The 20912-nt window shown below is 40.8% G+C and overlaps 1 protein-coding gene across 3 annotated transcripts in view; it reads right to left on the bottom strand.

Moving 5' to 3' along the window:
* The window catches only part of amot (angiomotin), a 50591-nt gene that overhangs the window by 22546 nt on the left and 7133 nt on the right, over positions 1-20912 (bottom strand). The window contains exons 2-5 of one of the 3 annotated variants that reach the window (XM_049591342.1): positions 13222-13512; positions 11304-11371; positions 10448-10508; positions 6962-7994 (exon numbers count right to left, since the gene is read on the bottom strand). In XM_049591342.1, the coding sequence (XP_049447299.1) occupies positions 6962-7994; positions 10448-10508; positions 11304-11315 (1106 nt within the window). In that variant the 5' untranslated portion in view covers positions 11316-11371; positions 13222-13512. The remainder of the gene's footprint in view (positions 1-6961; positions 7995-10447; positions 10509-11303; positions 11372-13221; positions 13513-20912) is intronic. The other 2 variants (XM_049591343.1, XM_049591344.1) reach the window with 2 other exon arrangements.

Here is a 20912-nt window from a genome sequence, read left to right as displayed (position 1 = left end):
TCTCACACATGAACCCTTCAGTTTCAGCACCTTTCTTTAGGACATTTGGACCACTGACATTTGTATAGGAGACTCTGATATAACTAAGAACTATGTCAGAATAATTAATGGGAAATTGTAACTCTTTGTTCAGATTAAATATTTTTCTTTTGAAATGTGAATGGACTTAAGTGTACACAGACATGGTTTTGAGATTTTGTTAAGATTAGATTGATTTCTTTTGTCCGAATTTTTGTTTAAAATTGTTTTGAAGAGAATGAAATGCGATCTGCTTTAAACTACATTTCACCTCCTTATCATCACTCTAATGAGGTTATCCCTTAAATGTTCTTAACACTCTTTATTTATTTTGAAGTGTGTTAGGCCTTAAGTGCACCCGAGTTATTAATGCCATACTTAACTGTGCGTCTGGTGCCCAAATTTATTAATGATTGTACCTTCAGGCTTTACATTAATAATAAGTAAATGGATAAAAGCAAGACTAAAGATCATTGCAGCAGGCAATCAAGCAGCTTAATTTAGACCTTGGCATAGTGCAATGACTGCTAGAGGAGCAAACAAAGACCTGGTATGAAATTATAACTTGATCTCTTCAGTTGCCATGTGTACAAGTACCTCTGAGACCACCTATGCCTACTATCAAATAAATGTAAACCTGATGTGCATATTTGGCCTGGCTGTGAAAGTTGTAACAACATAACTTGTACATAACCAAATAGAAGCAAGCATGACATGGATTTTTCAAAGCCTATCTGTGAATTACATATTCAGCTGGGTTGCTACTGATGACTCTTTTCATCATCAATTAATAATTTTGTCAATAAAATGTCCTTTATACACAGTCTACTTTCATGATGTCTATGGTAAGGATGACAGCATCAGTGCCCACTTGGATGCTCCTTTGGTAATAAAATGACATCTGCAGTGCCCTAACAGTGGAAAAACGTGATAATGTGCCCTCTAGTGGAAAACGTGATGATGTGCACTCTAGGGTGCCCTTCCAGTTGAGAAACCGTGATAACGTGCCCTCTAGGGTGCCCTTCCAGTAGAGAAACCGTGATAGCGTGCCCTCTAGGGCGTTCCCTTCAAGTAAAGAAAACGTGATAATGTACCCTCTAATGGAGAAAATGTAATAATGTGACCTACAGTGGAGAAAACATTACAATGTGCCCTCAAGTGGAGAAAATGTCATTATGTGTCCCTTAGGGTGCCCCTCCAGTGGAGAAAATGTGATTATGTGTCCTTTAGGGGGCCCTTACAGTGGGGAAAACGTGATAATGTAAACTATGGTGGAGAAAACAGAAAAAAGAAGTTCACCTCCTGGGCACTGCCGAGGTGCCCTTGAGCAAGGCACTGAACCCCCAACCGCTCGGGGCGCCTCACCAAGGGCAGCCCCCTCACTCTGACATCTCTCCACTTTGTGCATGTATAGGTCCTGTTTGTGCATGTGTGTGTCTTTCGGACCTGTGTGTAATTGACAAGCAAGAGTGAAAACATTGAATTTCCTACAGACTCTACATTCAGTGAATGTAGAGTCTGTAGGCAAAACCCAGAGATCTTGCCTCCGGAAGAAGAGCGGAGGAGCCCTGGTTTCCGGTGCTAGGTTGTTTGTAGTCTGCGTGATATTGACCAATAACGTTTGAGCCGGCTGCAGTTGTTGCCAGGTTAAACGTTCCGTGCGTGAACTAACGAGGCGGAACATAATTGGCGTCACTGAAAAATTTGAATCCATCGCAATGGTTCAGCATATTTACTTATATATAAACGGAAGTCAGAAACGGAAATTTGCCTCCTCAAACCGGAATGCCAAAAAATCGGGGGTCTGCCCCCAGAGGCTGTATCGCCATCTGCCGGAAGTCAGATGCCAAATACAGCCGATGGGTTCCAAGAATGGTGTCTCACCATATACAGTTTGTGCCCTTTCTAATTTTTTTCACCCCTGCCAACGTCTGCCATTGTCAATGTTTTTGACAGTGTCATTGAGGCGGTTATTCACTTGTTTTAGTATTGAGGTCCTGCTTAGTGGTAGTGTTGTACTGGACTGCATTATATTGAGAGGTGTTTCTCATATTCTGCCTGACTCATACATGAGTGGTGGCAAATGGGAAGGAAAAAAATTAGGAATACCACTAAGTAGAATGAAGTCCGGTACAACACCACTATGATTAGACATGAAGGAATGTATGATTTGGTTACTGTCATAGTTTGGTTTTTTGAGAGGCCTCGCAGTCCTTGTAAGAAGGCTCTTAGTGTCTGGGGGTTAAGATAACATGAGGACCTTGATGGTGTTCCCAAGCCCAATGGTAAACAGTCTGGACCAAGTGTACACACACTGTTTTTCCTCTCACTTTTGCATATTTTGCTGTTGCGACCATCCATTATATGAAAGGGACAAAAAAAAATTATTAAATAATAAAACAAAAAAAAAACCCAACCATTTTATTCTATCTCAATGCCCCCCACCACCTTTGAAATTTCTGCCCCTGTATAGAAAGCAGTGATACATTGATTTTTACACTGTAAAATGTCAAGCTCACTACATATCTTGATCACTATACTTTCATAGCCACAATTATAGCATCCTCATCAAAATGATCCAGGAAAAAAAAAAGCTAAAATCACTTTTTTTTTTTTTTTTTTACAATCTGTGATATCACTAAAGTATTGTTCCAAACAATGGCTGTCTCTCAGGAGAGACGTCCACCAGTGAGTGTTTAAAACAGTGAAAGAGATTTCATGCTACTGTGGTTGATTTCTGACAATGTGTTAAATGAATGCAATTTAACATAAATGACCTTTATTTCAGTCTGATTCATCTTGCGTGCTTATTGAGCGGAACCTGTTTTTGAGTAAGGTGGGAAAACACCAGCTGTCAACTGGCTTTTTTGCGGAGCAAACATTCCTGCCTTTAGCCCTCAAAGGAATGTCATCAAAGCCAAGTATATCATGTCCCGACTTGTCCTGCGCTGATGATTTAAATTCTACAGTATTCATGGCTGTTTGAATCTGGTTCCTCTGAGGTAAATAGACTCGTGTGAAACAGGCCCGACGGGATTCCTCCTCACCAGTTGGAAAAACACTATTGGGAAACCATGAAAAGTTCTCACATATCATCTTTTTAAATGTGTGTTTTTATTCTTTTCAACTTGCTTATCAAGAAAATTAAAAGCATTCTGTTTCTCACATTATTTTGTCCTCGTCATTGTTAGAGCTGCATGATAATGAGGAAAATATGTGATATGAGATAACGCTGTTGAATATTGCGATATCAATGTTAGTTGCCATAAAGAAACAGATATTAAAGTGTACTCAGTTCTTGACTCAGACTTGCACAGTATGTGTGCGTGTATATTTACATTTACTTTACTTGGGTCTTGAGGAGCTGCAGTGTTTATTGATGGACAAAATGAAACCTACACTATTCAATTAATACCAATCGACAACTTCACTGTTAATTTCTACTTTGTTCTGATCGCCAATACCTATCTGCTCTGAGCTCCCCCAACGTCTCTCTCACGTTCTGTCACACACTCGCTACACACTGAGCCATTCCCCAAAGGACTTTTATAACACCAGTTATTATTCTCAACCCAGTCGGATGTTTTTCTCAGGGGCACAATGGATAAGCAGAGGGACATCTCAGAGAGTAGAGCAGTCATACCAATGTCGCTCCCTCAGTTTCTCAGGTACTGGCCAGATGGGGCAAATAACTGATTGTGTTTACCGACTCAACGTAACTTTTACAATCCTTATTGTTGGGCCCTGCCTAAAGGTGGGGGCTCTCTGATTGGCCAAAGAGTAAAAAGTATGGCACATATCACAGTATCTTATCACAGTCTTTTGCAATGTGTTTAACATGCAAGATAACATTACAGGAATGATTAAAAAACAATACATTGCGCATCCCCATGGAAACAAACCCTGTGGCAGCTTTTACATCTCACTGAACAATGGAACTTCACATGAACCTGTATGTGTGTGTGTGGGTCCATATCAATCTGACACTGTTTGGGAATCATTTGAGTTCATAAGTTGGAGAAGTCAAAATAGAGCTGTGTGATAATCACGGGAAGGCAATAATGAATGTGTGTCTTTGTGGATAATCTCAAGCTCAGCGCTTTTCTCATTTTTCCACATAATTTGTGTGGTCTTTTACTTGCTGTAGTTGCTGTGGAAACCTCTCAGATGACTTGGCATGGAGACACAAACTAAATAACAAAAGATTGAATATTTATGTCACTAAAAAGGCTTTTTACCATTTTAAATTTCTGTAAAAAATGTGTTTAAAAATTGCTAATTTATTAATGATCTCCCCTGAGATCCTTCCCGCTTACGAAGGCCAGAGGTCCGAATGGCTCTCCTGCAGTTGGCATTGATTCAAAGTGTTGCTCAAGCACAGTTTATTCTCTCTTGTATTGCTCATTGTTTCTCGCTTCATGATGATGTAAAACTATTCAACAGTTACGCTTACTGTAAGTAACCACCCAAACAAACTTGTGACTCACTTAGCAGTGGAATGTAAAACAAATACAAAGAGTCTTATGGACAAACAGACAGTGTCTGCATACAGCACAGTTATGAAATACTATAAACAGCATGTAATACTGTATTGAGCACAGCTCTTTGAATGCCTGCATGCAAGTGTACAAACTGTTTAAACTCTTTTTAGCAACCTTGAATTATTCTGAGAGTTTTTTTTCCAGCTAAATTTATCTGTGATATTCATTTGCACATCAGCAAATACACACTGATTTTAAGATTTAATTTAACATCTGTTTCTGTAGTTTTGGTCTCGACACATCTCTGCATGATGCACAGACAGGCATACCTTGTTGTATTCATCTTAACTATCATGGCTCAGCTCCTGTATCATAGTTTGACAGAGCTCTGAAGATGATGTGACAGTGCAGTGTCCTGGTTGTGTGTGTTCAACACGTATGGGTGACGGGCAGGTTACTGTAATTTTTAACATTTTTTTTAGCAGCTACAATCATGTATTATAAGGATGTAGGAATATTTGTACAACAACACCTAACTAAATTTTTTGCTAAACCGCAAAATGCTGAGTGAGTGAGTGATGAAATTACATCATTGGTCAGAGTGAGTGAAGACATGAGTGTTTTGTGTTTCTCCATTGGCTATTGCTCTTTTGAAATTATTAGGCACTGACAGTCTTGGGGGGGGGGGGGGGGGCTTTGTTTCCAGCTGTTCTGTTTCTGACTGCTGTTTATTCATCCCGAATCTATCCCACACTACGATAGCCACCGATGGCTGCCAGTCAGCGGGGACAGATGTGCACCTCCTCAGAAATGTAACTACACATCATGGCAATGCAGAACTCCTGTTTATTTTAGTGAATTGAAAACCATTTCCCTCAGTGGAAACAAAGATTCAATTTACTTTTATTTGACACAAATTGTTAAGCTAATAAAACCCACACAAAATAGCATCTGATGTCCTGTATGTGACTTATCCTGGCTTCATATGAGTAGTGGAAAAGTCTACTAGCCGCTAGGCTAATTTATGCAATGGGAGAGGTCATAGGTTCATGCTAATAATGTTAGCATGTTGCATGAGTGGGGAAAACTTGTCTGGTATAAGACAATCGTTTGATTGTTGGTGATCTTGTGAGAGACAAATTTTGTGCTTTTGTTTAATATTGTCACTGTAGAATGCCCCAGAAATGAGTCCTAAAATCCGGAAATGAGTTAGCATTTTTGCACTTCTGGTTCCCTCGTCTCAAGGTCAATGGATTTTTTTTAATGGGTTTTTGGTTAGATGCCTGAAATAAGGTCTGTAGTTAACTCAAGCTTAAGAGACTTTCACGCTTTTCTACAACATAAAATTTGTCAGTAAATAGCACACTCGCGAATTTGTCAAAAGTGTCAAATAAAAGACAGTTGCTGACAAGCGGCTAAATGAGACTACCGAACATCATCAGGCTGAACATGGCTTTACAGCATCCTTCTGGTAGGGATGTTAAATCACGTGACTGCAGTGTAGCTCATTTATAAGCTAACATTAGTTTTTTATGTCTGGCGATTGCATTTTGGCTTTAAAAATTAAAAAAGAAGTGTTTGTGAAAATTGTCTTGCGGAAAAAAAACATTTAAGTATCATAAGCTTTTGTTCGCCACAGAGTTTATTTTCTGCAATAATCCAAAATCCAGTGGAAAAATCCCATTGGCTTTATGATGAGGGAACCAGAACAGGCTAACTTCCGTGACTACAGAAAAATGTCATCCCTGGAGCATTCTAGTAAGCTATGTTTTGTATGTATCTTAGGTGTTTCAGTTGAATTAATCAAACTTTACTGCACTTCACAAAAACTCAACACAGCTACATGGAAACCGCACCGCCAGCTAGTCGTTTTGGAGGTGTGACTGCAAAGCGACACAGACATACTACCACACAAATATAATTTGTGGTACAGATGCTGACAATGGCGTTGGCTGCTTGTACAGGCCACAGTGTAGGCTCTTTGTAGAGCCTATGTATGACTTCAGCCTTTACATCAATGACCGGAGCTGAACAGAGGAGGGTTATGGTAAATTGAGCAAAAAAGAGCTGATCAGTGGGTACAGGTTCAGAAGAAGCAGGTCCCATCTGCTGTGCAAGTGTGCCTATTGTACTTCATTTTAAGATGTATTTACATGAATGTTTTGGCTGGACTGCAACATTGTGAATGTTGCCAGTTCCTGTTTCAAATTAAAAGCCATTGTTTCATACATGGTCTAGCCATATACTGGATTTTGACCTTGTCTTGTTTTATCACAAAGTCCTTAAGCAGAGTTAGGTCACTCTTCACTGGGTCTGTCACTCTGAGAGATCCCGTTCACATTATAGATGTTGGATTCACTGTTGGAGTATATCATTTGTATATTCTAAAAATGTATTACTCAAGTATCTTAAAGTGTGTACATGTTTGTTGGTAAAGGGCTGTGAGTGCAGGTGTTCTTTACCTGAAGGAGCCATATTCAGGTGGGGGCTGGTATCGGACGTGGAGCACCTCCCGTGAGTGCTCCCTCCCTCTCTGCTCCTGGTAGAAGTGGCCTGCAGGTTCCTGCTGCTTGGTAGGCGAGCCCATTCCTTTGAAGGGGTAGTCTGGAGGCGGGCCACGATGCTGCGGCTTGTAGTAGTCGCCCGGTGGCCCAGGTGGGGGCAGCTGGGGGGACAAGGGGGCGCTGGTGACAGGAGCGTGGGCCTTCACGCCGCTGGTGGCCAGAGAGAGTTGCATGAGTCGTTCGCTGAGAGACCGAACGTGTCCTTGTTTCAGATCCTTCAGCCCATCGTCCTGGTGCACCCTCCCAGTGCCGCTCACTCGCTGCACTGTGGGGCGACCCTCAGTGCGCACCTTGGCATTAGTCACACCAGTGACGTAGAAGGCGGTGCCCACCGAGGCGGGTAGAGGAGGCTGCTGGGGTTGACTGTTCTGCTGCTGAGGCTGAGGAGGAGGACCATGGCCACGGAAATATTGTGACTGCACTTTGGCTTCTTCGTACGTAGGGAGGTCCTCAGGGTTCGGGCACTGCCCTTGGCTGCTCCCACCACCTCCGCTGCTGCCTCCTCCTCCACCTCCAGTCCCTAAACCTCCTCCCCCTCCACTGCTCCCACCCCCTCCTCCCACTCTGCCAGAGCCCAGCTTCTCCAGGCCGTTGTCTGTCTGCAGCTCCTGTCCCTGGGGCTCCTGACGGGCAATGTGGGGAGTCATGGAGTGGTCATCAGAGGGGCCTACCTGTCCCTGTCCTGAGTAACCTCCTCCACCTCCTGCCCCTGGTCCCCCTCCTCCTTGTTGTTGCTGTTGTTGTTGTTGCTGTTGTTGCAGCACGTAATTCCGGTTCATCTGCTCCTGCAGGAGGCGCTGCAGGACGGTGCTGCCACCACCTCCTACACTGTTGCTGCTGTTGGACGACTCCTCAGCTGCTGCCCTCATCTCTGCCTCACGCTGGCTACGCACCTCATGGAAGGACAAGCTCCGCCCACGGTCAATACTCCCTGAGAGAAGGAGAAGAAAGTGGAAAGAGGAAGAGGAAGCAGTGGGACAAAGAGTTGAGAATTCGAGTTTTATAATGGTGAAGGATGTGAAGTAAAGACAAACAATCCATGAGAGTGACTAAAAAGACACAAAGAGTGAGTTTATCACAAAATTACAGGGGACAAAGACAGGACAAAAGGGACAGAAAGCATTAAGGTCAAAGATGCACATGGACCATCCACCACCATCCCTGACCCCTTATAGAACGAGACTTGGAGGAAGAACCATTTCTCAAAAACTTGAGGAGACAAACCATCAGCAACACCCTGAAGCCTCAAACCCAAACCACACACAAACAACACAAAAATCAACCATTTAAACCAAAGAACGAAGACTGTGACTGCTGTGTGAAAACCTAACATGGATCCTGATAAGATTTACTGACATTTTCAACTTAACTATTGTTTGCTTGGCCATTGGGAGACTGAAAAGAAAAGGTCTCAATGCAGCTACACAAAGTAGCAGAAAACAGATCAGCATTGTTTGAACTAAAATAACTGTGGTCTGATGACTAAACAATGGCTACAGTATCTGTGGATTGTACTAATGGAAAATGCTTACAGGGCAAGGGCCTTTTTGGTTGGTAAAGGACAAGAGTAGAAACTTCACATTACATGATGTTACATAAACTTTTAAGTGTCACAGGATCAAAAGGAAAACTTCAAGCACTAGCCTGAAGTATCTCAACAATGTGACTTCTGTAAAATCTGCACTTGACTCACTATTTCACCACTAATGCTCCAAGTAATGTTTTTTTTTAGATAATTAACCATTTTCATGTGATCTATAAAATGGCAAGAACCAGTGAAAAATGCAGATCAAAATCTTAACATAAAATCCTCAAACCAACCAACAGCTCCCAAAACAAAAACATTCAGTTTACAATGATATAAAGCAGAGAAAGTAGCAAGTCCTTCATGTTTTCAGCCAAAATATAACTGTATGGCACCACTTCAGTCACAAAACACTGCTTTCTCTCAAGCTTTATGGGCTTACTTGAACTAAGTGATTACGTGCGTCTGAACCCCAGAATCAAAGCGCTAAGGATCATCCACAATCACAGTGAAAATAACCATTTTTACTGAAAATGTATGAAATTGCAATCCACTGGCTATGACACAGATAGAGGATTATACACATTTGCATGGAAACAAAACCCAGTGATTTGGAAACTCTCAGAGCTGATCCCAAGAAATTTGAGTGGAAATGCTCATACAGTGTTAAAGACAGAAGAAATGTGCTCTCAGTTGCACATCCAGTGTTGTCAAAGTTGAAACCACCTGGAATGTATTTGCTGTTAAGTTGAGTCATAATCTGAGTCAAACTTCTCTTCTAAAGGAGCCTGCTTATCATGTCTTTTTTCCAGTCCTTGGAAACAAGTAAAAAAAAAATTGTAGGGCTGTCACCTTCTGGTTGGTTGGTCGATTGATTGGTTGATATTCTACTGTCCAACCAAATTCTGATGTTCGCTGTTCAAATTCGCTGATGTTGATTTAATGAGGCTGTGTCCACAAAAATGTTACTTTTCCTAGGTGGAAATAGCATTTGCTGTTCAGCATTACGGATTTTAATGATAACTAGATACGCCAAAAAAGTTTACTAGCTTCCAGGTTTACTTCCGCAGTTCCACTGAATATACGCAGTAGGGATGCACGATATTAAATCCGATATTGTCCGATTACCAATGACATGCTGATATCATTGTGCATCCCTAATGCGCAGTAGTGTTTCTCCTGCTGGCCCTGCACACTTGCTCCCACCCAGCTCATAGACTTTACATTGTGAAGACGTCATTGATGTTTAAATCACTTTTTTCTGCTTGAGGAAACTTTTACAAATATATAACAAGCACTGCTCAAAAATTCAGAATAAAAAGATTCATAATTGACCTTGTTTGCAGTTTGAGGTGTTCATCTTTTATAATGGGCTGCAGGGGATTTTTTGGCTGCAAAACCAAAAAAAAAAAAAAAAAAAAAAAAATGGCTGTAAGGCTGGGCAGCTTTCCTGGGGGTCTGTTCAGCACTTGCATTTGTCCTCTGTAATGGCTGGTCTTTGTGGTATTTGTCCAACCCCTTATCCACTGTGATTGGATGGTTGGTGACATTGATGAGCGCAGCATTTAACCCAAAGTGCACTGTGGCCATTTAGTTAACCTCGTGGTAACGTGCAGATTTTTCGACCAGTGGATTGTTTGAAGAGCAGGTAGAATTTCAGTCGACCAAGATTTTCTTTGTTGATTACAGCCCTAGCAATTTGACTTATTTGTATGCATTTAACATGTTTTCACATTGATCTGTCTGTTGTCTCTTTATTTTTTTGGGGTGGGGGGGGTGGGTTTCTTCTGACAACACTGAATGTTACCAACTACATTGTGTTACACATTTTTCCACAGAGTAAAGAAAGAAGTTATTACATCTAGCGTTTTCTGTTATTCTTCTCATTCTCAAGCTGGAAGATGATTTTTTCCGAAACATCTGTAAGTGAATAAAACCATTGAAGACAAAAGGAAAAATGTTAGCTTTGGTGGGATGTCAGCAAATGTTCAATTCACTTCAAGCTGAAGAAGTGGAAAAAAGGTATTGATGGAGTAATATTGGGCCAGGTAGTGGAAATCAGAAGCACAAAAGCACATTTTAAACTTATATGACTTTCACAAAAATCCTATCACAAAAACCCAGAAAACTAAACTAAAAACCCAAGATTACAAACAGTTCCTTCAGCCATCAATAAACTTTGATCATTATAAAGTAACAAAAGTTAACTTTTTGTCTTGTGATTGTGACGAACTTTCAACTATGCAAGTGTGTTCAGCTGGCTGAACTATTGTGGTCTTTCTTCACATAGCTGTTGCTCAGCTGCTCAGATATTTCTATAGATAGTTCTGCAGTTTCAAGGCATTCAGATCAAGTCAATCAATTGAATAGAAATTAAATCTTATTTGTTCCTCTACTTCCTAAATATATTTTAATAATCTCTAGCCTTCATGTTATATGACCAAATGGCTCAACATCAATACCTTACTATAGTACAAGTATCACTATGCAAATGGATGTTTAAGGGCATTTCTACATCCATTTATGGCTAACTGTGGGTGTAGAAATGATGATCCTGCACATGTGCCCAATGCCACGATTTATTTAACAGAATCAGGTGTGCATACACACAGTTTAAGTTGTGAATCAACGGTTTTATACATCTGGCTCCTGATGTTTATGGTTTTTCCACTACCCAGCCCTGTAGGCTGTAGATGTATACTCTCTCCAACATACTTCAACTGCCATTTCCTGCAGTTCATCCCCAAAATCTTCTCTCTTTGACTCGCTCTCTGCACAGACAGCTAGCAGCAGGGTGACAGGACAACAGAGAAGAATAGCAAAAACAACAGAATATAAAGAAAGCTGAGACAGGATGAGATGCCATGACTTCATTCTTTGCAGTAATTTCCTCTGTGTAATCTATTTAGTGAATCCAGAATGCTGGTGGCAAAGTCTGACATTGATACCAGTTCAGGCTCCATGCATCCAGTATAGAAACTGGTCTGGGATGTGTCTAGCCTATCTTGGCACAAAGACTGATGTGAAAGGTGAAAAAAAAAGCGTTCCAACAACTCTAAAGCGGCCCTGTTTATGTGCTGTATCCTAAAATACTATAAAGCCTGCCAGAGGTCATGTGGTAGGAAAAAAATCAACAAAGCAAATAAATTTAGAACAAATTTAGAGTGCACAGACCGATTTACCAAGCGCATAGTATAATAAATTGTAAGGGGAAAAAAATATTTGGGTTGTGCTGAGTCAAGTTGAGCTCATGTGAATGATAAGACTTCTGAAGTGGACCTCAGTCCTTCAAAATAAAATGTTAGGGAGGTTAGATAGTATGCTGGTAAGGTGATGTCATTTGTTATTTATATCCAGTGAATGAAAGCATAAATTAGCCATTGGTGTCAGACAACTAGAATACTTGAACATCTGTCGTCTCCAATCAGAGTAGAGTAAGTATACCAGCACGGGAAAGGAATCGATTTATTTACCGAAGTAGGTCCGACGCTGCTATGAAAGGTGGCAATATGCCTCCTTTCAGCTTGTTAGTATTGGACCTTGAGCCAGTTGAACTATTACGTCACAGACCAAACAATTGACCAACAAGTTCACTACGGTTAGCTCGCAACAAACTGGTACCATGGTGGACAGGTTTACAGCTCTGAACATTCTGTACGTGTTGTACACTTTTTTTGTAGCCATTTAATGCTATTCAACTTCGGCGTCAAAGCCCGGGGCGGAAACTGTGGAGCATGTGCAAAGCGACTAAGCCAGTTTGGGTCCAATTGACTGCATACATGCTGGAGTAATTTGACTCCTAATCGTATTATCTGGGTGTGTTAGTCCGCCTTTGAGAAATTCGATTTGGTATGATTTCAGTCGGACTAACTGGTTGGCATTTATTTTAAAATTCTGGTTTTGGTCAGACTAACACAATAAATCGAATTTCTCTAATGTCTTGTAAATATACTGACTGTGAAAAGTCTTTTAGTCTTGATTATTAAAAGGTGCCCTGTTGAGTTTTCTTGTTAAGAAACAAAGTTTGATTCGGGGCACGTAACCTCCACCTGTTGATCAGAGGAAAAGTGTGAAACCATTCGCATGCACATGTGCATGTACGCCTTTGTGCATGTCAAGTGATAAACAAAATGATAAAAAACCTCTGCCAATAATTTGGCTCCCAAAACCTCCCAAAGAATAAAGTCTGTAGGAATTCTAATCGGGAGAAGTTTCAGCTGGTTGCAATCTGAAATCGTCACCACTCAATGCCAGTAAATCTCCCTAAATCTTACAAACTGTTCCTTTAAACTGTGTGTACAGGTAAGTGAACTGTGTGCACTGTTTATAAATTGTTTCACACAGACTGCTAAACTGAGCGGCTGGTTTGTTTTTTGTGCCCTTGGTTTAACAATGCATCTGCATGGATTTTTAAATATTCTCTGCCATATGACTTGTCCTAACACAACTTCTGCCCTTCCTCTCTTCTCCTCTCCTCTCTGTCACTCTATTTACTTGCTTACCTCCCCTCTTCCTCTCTAACATATCTATCTCTGACTCCCCACTTTACTTCCTGCCTGTCTTCCTCCTTATCTGTTTCCCTTATCCGACTTACTTTTGCAAATCTCACAAGCTTTCCCCCTCTCATACCTACCTGTATGGCTGCTCTCACTGCGCTCCCCCAGCAGCTTCAGCGGCAACAGCTGCTCATGTTGTGATGCTGTGGACGGCCCACCGGCAGGCCAGGGTGGGACTTGGTGAGGGTAAGCAGGAAGATGAGGAGGATGATGTTGTTGTGGGTGGAGGTGGGCCAGTTTTAGGCAGTTGTAGCCTGGTGGTGGCAGGTGGCTCAACTCCAGAATCTGGCCTCCCTGCAGGCTCAGCAGGTCCTCAAGGCACTCCAAGGTGTAAAGGCACTGGTTGGTGTCAGCAGGAGCCAAACACTCTGCAGAGGAAATAAGTGTGGTTTTATTCATCTTAGATAAATAACTGCATGCAATGACCGACTGAAATCGAAACACACACTAAGTAGCCTGCAGAAGTCTAACAAGTCAGTTTCCACTGCTGAACATTCAACTTTAAATTCAGACACTGATGGAAGGACGAGCTGTGCTCAGTGTCTCTACCTGTTGTCCTCACAATGCTGTCAGTCTGACACACTAAAAAACCAAAGACAGAGGGAAGGTGCGTCCTCTCTCAATATTTCTGTTAAAATCAGAGAGCCACGCTTCCAAAATACAGTTGGGGTAGAGGAGAAATCGGAATACTGACGTGCTGTATGAATAAAATATGCGTTTATGGTAACCAGATTAGTGCAGTGCATGTAAACACACTGACTGTGATCTGAAGGAAGCTCAGCAAGCATTAGCTTTCAACTGGTGTCACTTCAGGCTGCACAATGGAGCTGCAAAGTCGGAAGAGCTGCCGTTCCAGGAACATTTTCCCCCCTCAAACTTTTTTTTTAATGATACCTAAACTTAATGTTACTCAACACTGAAACACACAAGTCCCCTGGATAATTCTACAGCTTTATGTTATGGCCACCTGCTGTTAGCAAGACACATAACACAGTTTGAAGGTCTGTGATTGCATGTTTGCTTCTAAACAGAGCAGTGGGAGAGGATTGCAACTCTTCTGCTCTTGACAAATCACACCACCACACCTCTTTATCCATTGGTCACTGCCTCTTTCTTTTTTTTAGTCATTTGTTTCTCTTTCCCTCTTCTGCTTTTTCTCATCTTGTGTCCATCTGTTTTTGATTTCTGTGCTATTTTGTACCCTGTGACCACATTCGTAACATAATAACCATTAATACATATCATAAAAGAGCACCTTAGTGACAATAACCCAAAATGGTTCCCCGTGGTACGTCTTCCATCACAAAGGGTTCATGGGTGTCACTGGTACATTCGTGTATGTCTTACATACGGTCTATTTGACATATTGCAAAATCCAAGTGTAGAAGTTGGGGTGACATGAAACATCCTGACATCAGTATGACAACAGACCTAATCCATGTCCTCTTCTAAAGGAAAAAAATACTAACTTCCAGATGTATTACTTTCTCTGCATCCCCTCCCCCACTGACCCCCCTGTGTCTCCACACTCCCTTTCATATAAACAGTTTACTCAGCAACCAACGTCTCAAGGTTCCTGTATCTATACATTTGTCATGATATACTATGCTGACACCCACAGTGTGTGTTTGTGAATGTAACCTGCATTTCTGCCTGGGTGTACTTATGCATGAAGAGGTCACAGTGTGGAGACACACTGAGAAGACTTTCAACAGCGATTTGAAGAAATCCATATTCATGCCGCTATCACTGCTTTCTTTGGGAGTATGTACAACATGCTGTATCTGACTAGTTTTATACTGACTGAAATGTGATGTGAACTAGAATTTACTTCCTACTTTGGAGGGTTGTACAGTTGGAACTCAGTACACAGTTTTTATTATATTTATACCAGACACTGGGGCGCTGTCCTGCACCGAGATGTAGGACATACTGCTTCTGACAATGTGACCAAATTCAAGCACAATTTATATTGCAAAGTTTACACTCAGAATGTGCCGCTACAAAAAGGACAGTCCAACAACCTCACAGACATACTCAGTGTCGGGATGCCACAGTCCAAAGCCTGTTATACTGTCAGGTGCTGTTTAAGGCACCATTATTCCATCTTGTCGTTCTGTACAAAATGTACAAACATGGGGGGCTATTGTTAGGCTAGTAAACCAGCAGCAGAGGTAGAGGGGTCATACTGAGAGTCATACTGACCCCTGGCAAAAAAAGCACAGCTGGTGATCTTCTTTACAGCAGTATTACAAAATCTCTGTTTAAAAGGGGCTCATGATTGCTATATCTCCTCTAAACCCTTAAACTGAATCTGTTACAGAGGAGATGAGGCTTGTTCAGATCACTATGGCATGAACTTAAGATGCAGGGAACAACAATAACATGCACCTTTTCTTGCTTCATGCAATTAAACCTTGAACAGGTAAACAATTCATAAAGACTGTTTCACACTTAAATGATGTAAATTTTTAAATATTCATATTTATGAGATATATAACAGTGCATCACTATCTTTACTCCATGGCTGTAGCTTAAATTTGAGATGGGCTCTTGGGAAAACATTTAGTTTACTGTTAAGCAGCCACAGCCTTTCTACTTGTAGTAATACTCTGAAGTCATGTATGAAAAAAATCAATTTCTCCAGTTCTATTTTAGTGGAGCCATCCCTACGACACAGCAGGGTGCCAACACAGGGCGCTCTGTCGAAACAATGTTGAGTCACGCTGCAAAAAAGTTGAAACATGCTCCACTTTTGCTGCAATGTGACGTGCATTGCACAGCATTACTTTGTAACATGAACACTGTATTTCTACTGTTAACCTTGTGACCGTCAAGATGAAAGATAAAAATCAGTTGTCGCTGATTGATAACTTTTCAGAGTTATACAATCCTGTCTGAGTATTATAAGGAACATCCAAGATCAAGTTTTTTGGCCCTGATTGGAGAACACGGGTTAGGGTTAAGGGCAACCAATATTTCTATATACATAAATGTTGATTTAACATTAGGCTTTTGGGTAAATTGAAATTACAGCTGTAGACTACTGAATTCAGCTTGTCTTATTTTGCATGAGATGCTTGATTCAGATGTCACGGTGGTGCAGTGGTAGCATAATCATCTCAGCAAAAGGATTACCGCTTTAAACCTGGGGTTGGGGGTTTGAACCAAGAGGTCGGGGTTCTCCGGCTTCCTCCCACAGTCCAAAGACATGCAGGTTAGGTTAATTGTTGACTTGACACTCTTGACAATGTCAGCTAGGATAGGCTCCAGCCTTCTGTGACCCCCCAACAGGATAAGCAGTTACGGAAAATGAATGAATGTATGAATGAATGAATGTTTGATTCAAATTAGGGGTGTCTTGATAGACCAGTATTGATGATAACTGTGATATTTAAAAATAGAATATTGATATTATGTTACTAATACACAATGATAATATCCCTATACTCATAATTTGATTGTAATTCAAGACAAAAAAAAGATACAAAACACACAATAAACAAAATTAAAGATGAATGTGACTGATAACTTTTTTATGTTTCAAATTTTCTTTAGATCCCACAATAATATCTGTATCGTGAACTCTTTGGCCGAGGTAATCATATAGTGTAAATCTGATATTGTGCCAGTCCCAATCCAAATAGTGAAGGTCCTGTTTCCAGCAGGGATAGATATACATTAAAGGGTACCGATATCGCTCTGTGAGGTGATGGACCAACGAGGCAAAGCTGGAGTTACAGGTCTGCTTTCACTGCACTGACTGGATTGTTTTTGATGCTGCTGCTACAGACCTGGATGAAGTCTCTGACATCTTATATCAGCTTTCCTTCTACATGTACAAAAATGTACATAAACCCTGGTTTACAGCTAAACTCAAGCAGCTTGGTCCAGCCAAGGAGAAGGCCTACAGAAGTGGGAACAGGATCCTATACAGCCAGGCCAGAAACACACTGACAAAGGAGATCAGAGCAGCAAATACCCCTTTCACACTGAGGGCTCAACCAGGGTTGAACCAGCATTGATTTTGAGTTTAAAAGGGATCTACACTGGTCTCAAATATGGTCTCCGTAATCCAACCAACGGAAGAACATTAATCCTGTGGAAGTATACTTCTAAAGGATGGACTTTGGTGGGCATGAAGACTGAACTCTGTAACTCTAAACTCTGACACTACGAACTGGCATGCAACGTAAGTTTAAGTTTACTTACTTTATTAATGCCGCCCTTACACCAAATGACTTTTCAAGCAATTTTACTGTTAGAGAAAAAAATTCAGTGTCAAAATAAAATCATGAAAATTTTACCTCAGTTGGTGGGCGCTCCTGTGATCTCAGTCGTTTGGTGTAAGGTGGTCAGAACACTCATTCCAGCCTGTCTTAATCAGTTTCGTCTTGTCTTAGAGTTTGGACAAAACCTATATAATACTGTCACAAGTTTTTAGTCTTAGTTTTTAGGCTCATGTAAATACTGAAGTTAAATGACATGAACTTTGCTAACAACCAATGGGTGCTCTCTCTTCAGCACCAAACAAGAAGTAGCAAACTGGGTGGACTGTAAACATGGAGGGGACTCTGGGGAGGCGCAAGAAGGTGAACAAGTCTTGGTGCTCTTGGACTGTAGAAAAAGAAGAAACTGGTGAAGTGACCAAGAGTCCATGTTTATTTCAATGTGTATCTGATCCACCACAGTGCTCTACCTTTAGTGAGAAAACTTAATTTTTTAGGTGGTCAGCCTCTCATTCTCATGTTCTTTTTCAAATAGTGTTGCTAACCAACTGAGACTGGTGGCGAGTTGAGGTGACAAAAACCAAAATGAAAAGTTTTTACACAAATATAGTTCATGTTTATGGATTAAAGTGATGCCGAAAATAAGAATACTGTCAACATATGATACCTTTTATCTTGTGTTTTTGCAGATACATAAGGAATTATTAACATGTTATAATATTACACCAACATCTCTTTAAGAAATATAACAGGAGCAAGATGGGAAATAATTTTCAAAGGAATCTAGTTGTAGTTTTGCAAATAGTGACCCTGCAAGATCCCCAGTCTTTCTTACATTTTAATAATGTGTGACTAAGTACTCCCATTGTTGCTAGATGTGAAAGGGTGTCAGACTTAAGTCTTAAAGTCTTTTCAAAGTCTTCTTGTGTATGGTAAGCATTATTCAGAATCTAATATGTAAAACCAATGTCAGTTGTTTGGCAGTCTTTACTTGCAAGTATACACATGCTTTTCCACACTGCCACATTCTTTGGTCATCACTCATTTAATCTTTGGCTTATTATTCGGTTGTTCTTGTTCCTGTTCAAAACTTTGTAGATTTTCATTCTTGTCTTTTAACAGACACTCAAACTGAGAACATATTGCTGACTGCTCATGAAAAAGTTTCAATTTATGAATTAGAAAATAGACAAAGAAGGAATGGGAGAGGAAATATCCCAGTAACAACAGATGCAACAAGATGAAGTGAATGTACTGAAATCAAGCAGGATTTTAGAGCGTCATAACTATGAACACTTGAATTGAGTTCAAGGTGTTAATGTCCTCTTGTTTTTGCTGGAAAAGAACAGTACTGCAGGAAAGCACAAAGTTCTGTCTTAAGTGAAAGCTGAAGTTGAAATGCATTATGCATATTGTTTTTATCTCCTCTTCACAGACCAAACCACTTAATTTAGGGCTTTTTCATTTCCTTCCCATGAAGACCTTAGATAAATAACATCCTAGATAACCCCAAACTAAATAACGCCTCCCACCTTGTTTTCCTCTTCACAGCATAAACCTGATTTCTGCTCTTATCCTGATGTTCTCTTTTAGAATCACAAGTGAAAAACTGGCTCAGAAGTTTTTATAAATGCTCCTACCTGTGTGTTTTCCTCAAAAAAAATTGTATCTTCTCCCAAAATAAACTCCTGAGTAAAAAACTAGGAAGTACTCCAATGTTTGTCTGTTACTGTGTTTCTCACCGAACATCTACCTGCTTTGTACAGATTTGAGGCGGCGCACCTCTCTTTCCATTTTCCCACACCCCCCTCCCCTTTCCCTCATTCCAACAGGTGGGGCCGGGAGGTAGAGACAGGTGGATCTGGCAACCGTTCAGCCCTGAGCCACTCCCTCATACCTGCGTTCTAGTGTAACTGCTTTACCAGCATTTACTCTGCCAACCGTCAATGGTATAAATACTCCAGACTGTTACTTCCCCTTTCACTGATTGTGACTTTAAACAACAACAGGGTGCACTCTTAGGTAATCTTTTCCTCCGTCTTCTTCTTCTCTGTGATTATAAAAAGATACGTTGGAGGCAGAATATGAGTTTCCCCTCAGCTTTTTTACACTGTAGAGAATTTCCTTAAGCAAATACTGTCCTTGTGTTTTTTTCATCTTGGATGGAGGGCATTCAACAGTTCAACAAAAGGAGGTATAGGCACTCTTGTGCTGACTCACAACTTTTTAGTCTCTTCATGTCTCCTATGCTGTGATCTGCCGCAGTACACAGTGTCTAGACATGTGTTTGAGACAGTCACCAAACCTTAACATGATGACACAGACAGCTGATTCAGACATGACAGGAAAACATGGGACAAGTCACATGACCTGCAGTTCCTATGTATACTGTCATCTAGGCACATACAGTAGTCAAAGCTACTGCAGTGTTATTCATGTAACAGGCACAGTTCTCTCTGTATGTCAGTGGGACAGTGACAGAGGAAAATGGCCCTGGATCAGCTTCAATTCATGTTGGAGGTTTGCCCAATCTGTACAAGGCTTCTGTGACCTGTTTAAACACTTCACCTCTGCATCTTTTTCTTCATTGTGTTCACAAACCAAAGCACACCCGCTAAACTGCAGAACTGCATTTCTTTTTTCCCAAGCTGCCTCAAGTTCTTTGTATTAGTCTTACAACTCCAGCGGCAGTCAGGCTATATCAGAATTTATTTATAGTTAAAATTTATAGCTCATCTCACTGACATTGTAAACAACATCTTCACATGCAACCAGTGTTCAGTTTGTATTAGCAATATGCTCCATTACTTGCTTGAATTAGACTAGTATTACCACCTCGAGGTTGTATGCCTCTGCCAGACTCAAATGTCACAATAACAGGGAACAATGCTTCAAATATGGATGTTGCTGCAAAGAGGCTACATATTCTAAAACGTGGGTGCTTCGCACAAATTCCCCCCCAGCAGCATAGAGGATATATAAAATTATCATAGTTTCAAGGTGGGCACCCAAGATCAGTGTCATCAAGTGTTTTTGCAGAACATTATGATGTCACAGTGAAGTTTACCTTTGACCTTTTGAATGTAAAATGTCATCACTTTATCACTACATCCTATTAAACTTTTGTGTGAAGTTTTACCATAATCAGCATATGAGTTCTTTAGTTATGGCCAAAAATGTATTCTGTAACGCTACAGTGACCTTGACCAGTGGTTCCCAGACGACACTGGTTGCAGATATTATTAAGATAGTTGTCACCTTCAGTTGAAATAAGCATGGAGAAAGAGAAACCTTTGATTTGAATAGTCAGTCTTTTAATTTTTACTCACATTGGGCTCACTTCTGCAGTGAATAAAATAGTGAAAATAAACTATTCCCTATTGTTAAAGCCCCGCCCCCTGGAACTTCCTCAAGGACCCCTGGTTGAGAACCAGTGACCTTTGACCACCAAATTCTTATCAGTTCGTCCTTGAGTCCAGGGGATGTTTGTGCCTAAAGGTGTTCCTGAAATATCACATACATGAGAATAGGACGGAGGT

Source organism: Epinephelus fuscoguttatus, linkage group LG12 (assembly GCF_011397635.1).
Source record: "Epinephelus fuscoguttatus linkage group LG12, E.fuscoguttatus.final_Chr_v1".
NCBI lineage: Eukaryota > Metazoa > Chordata > Actinopteri > Perciformes > Serranidae > Epinephelus > Epinephelus fuscoguttatus.
This window is presented reverse-complemented; position numbering and strand designations above follow the sequence as displayed.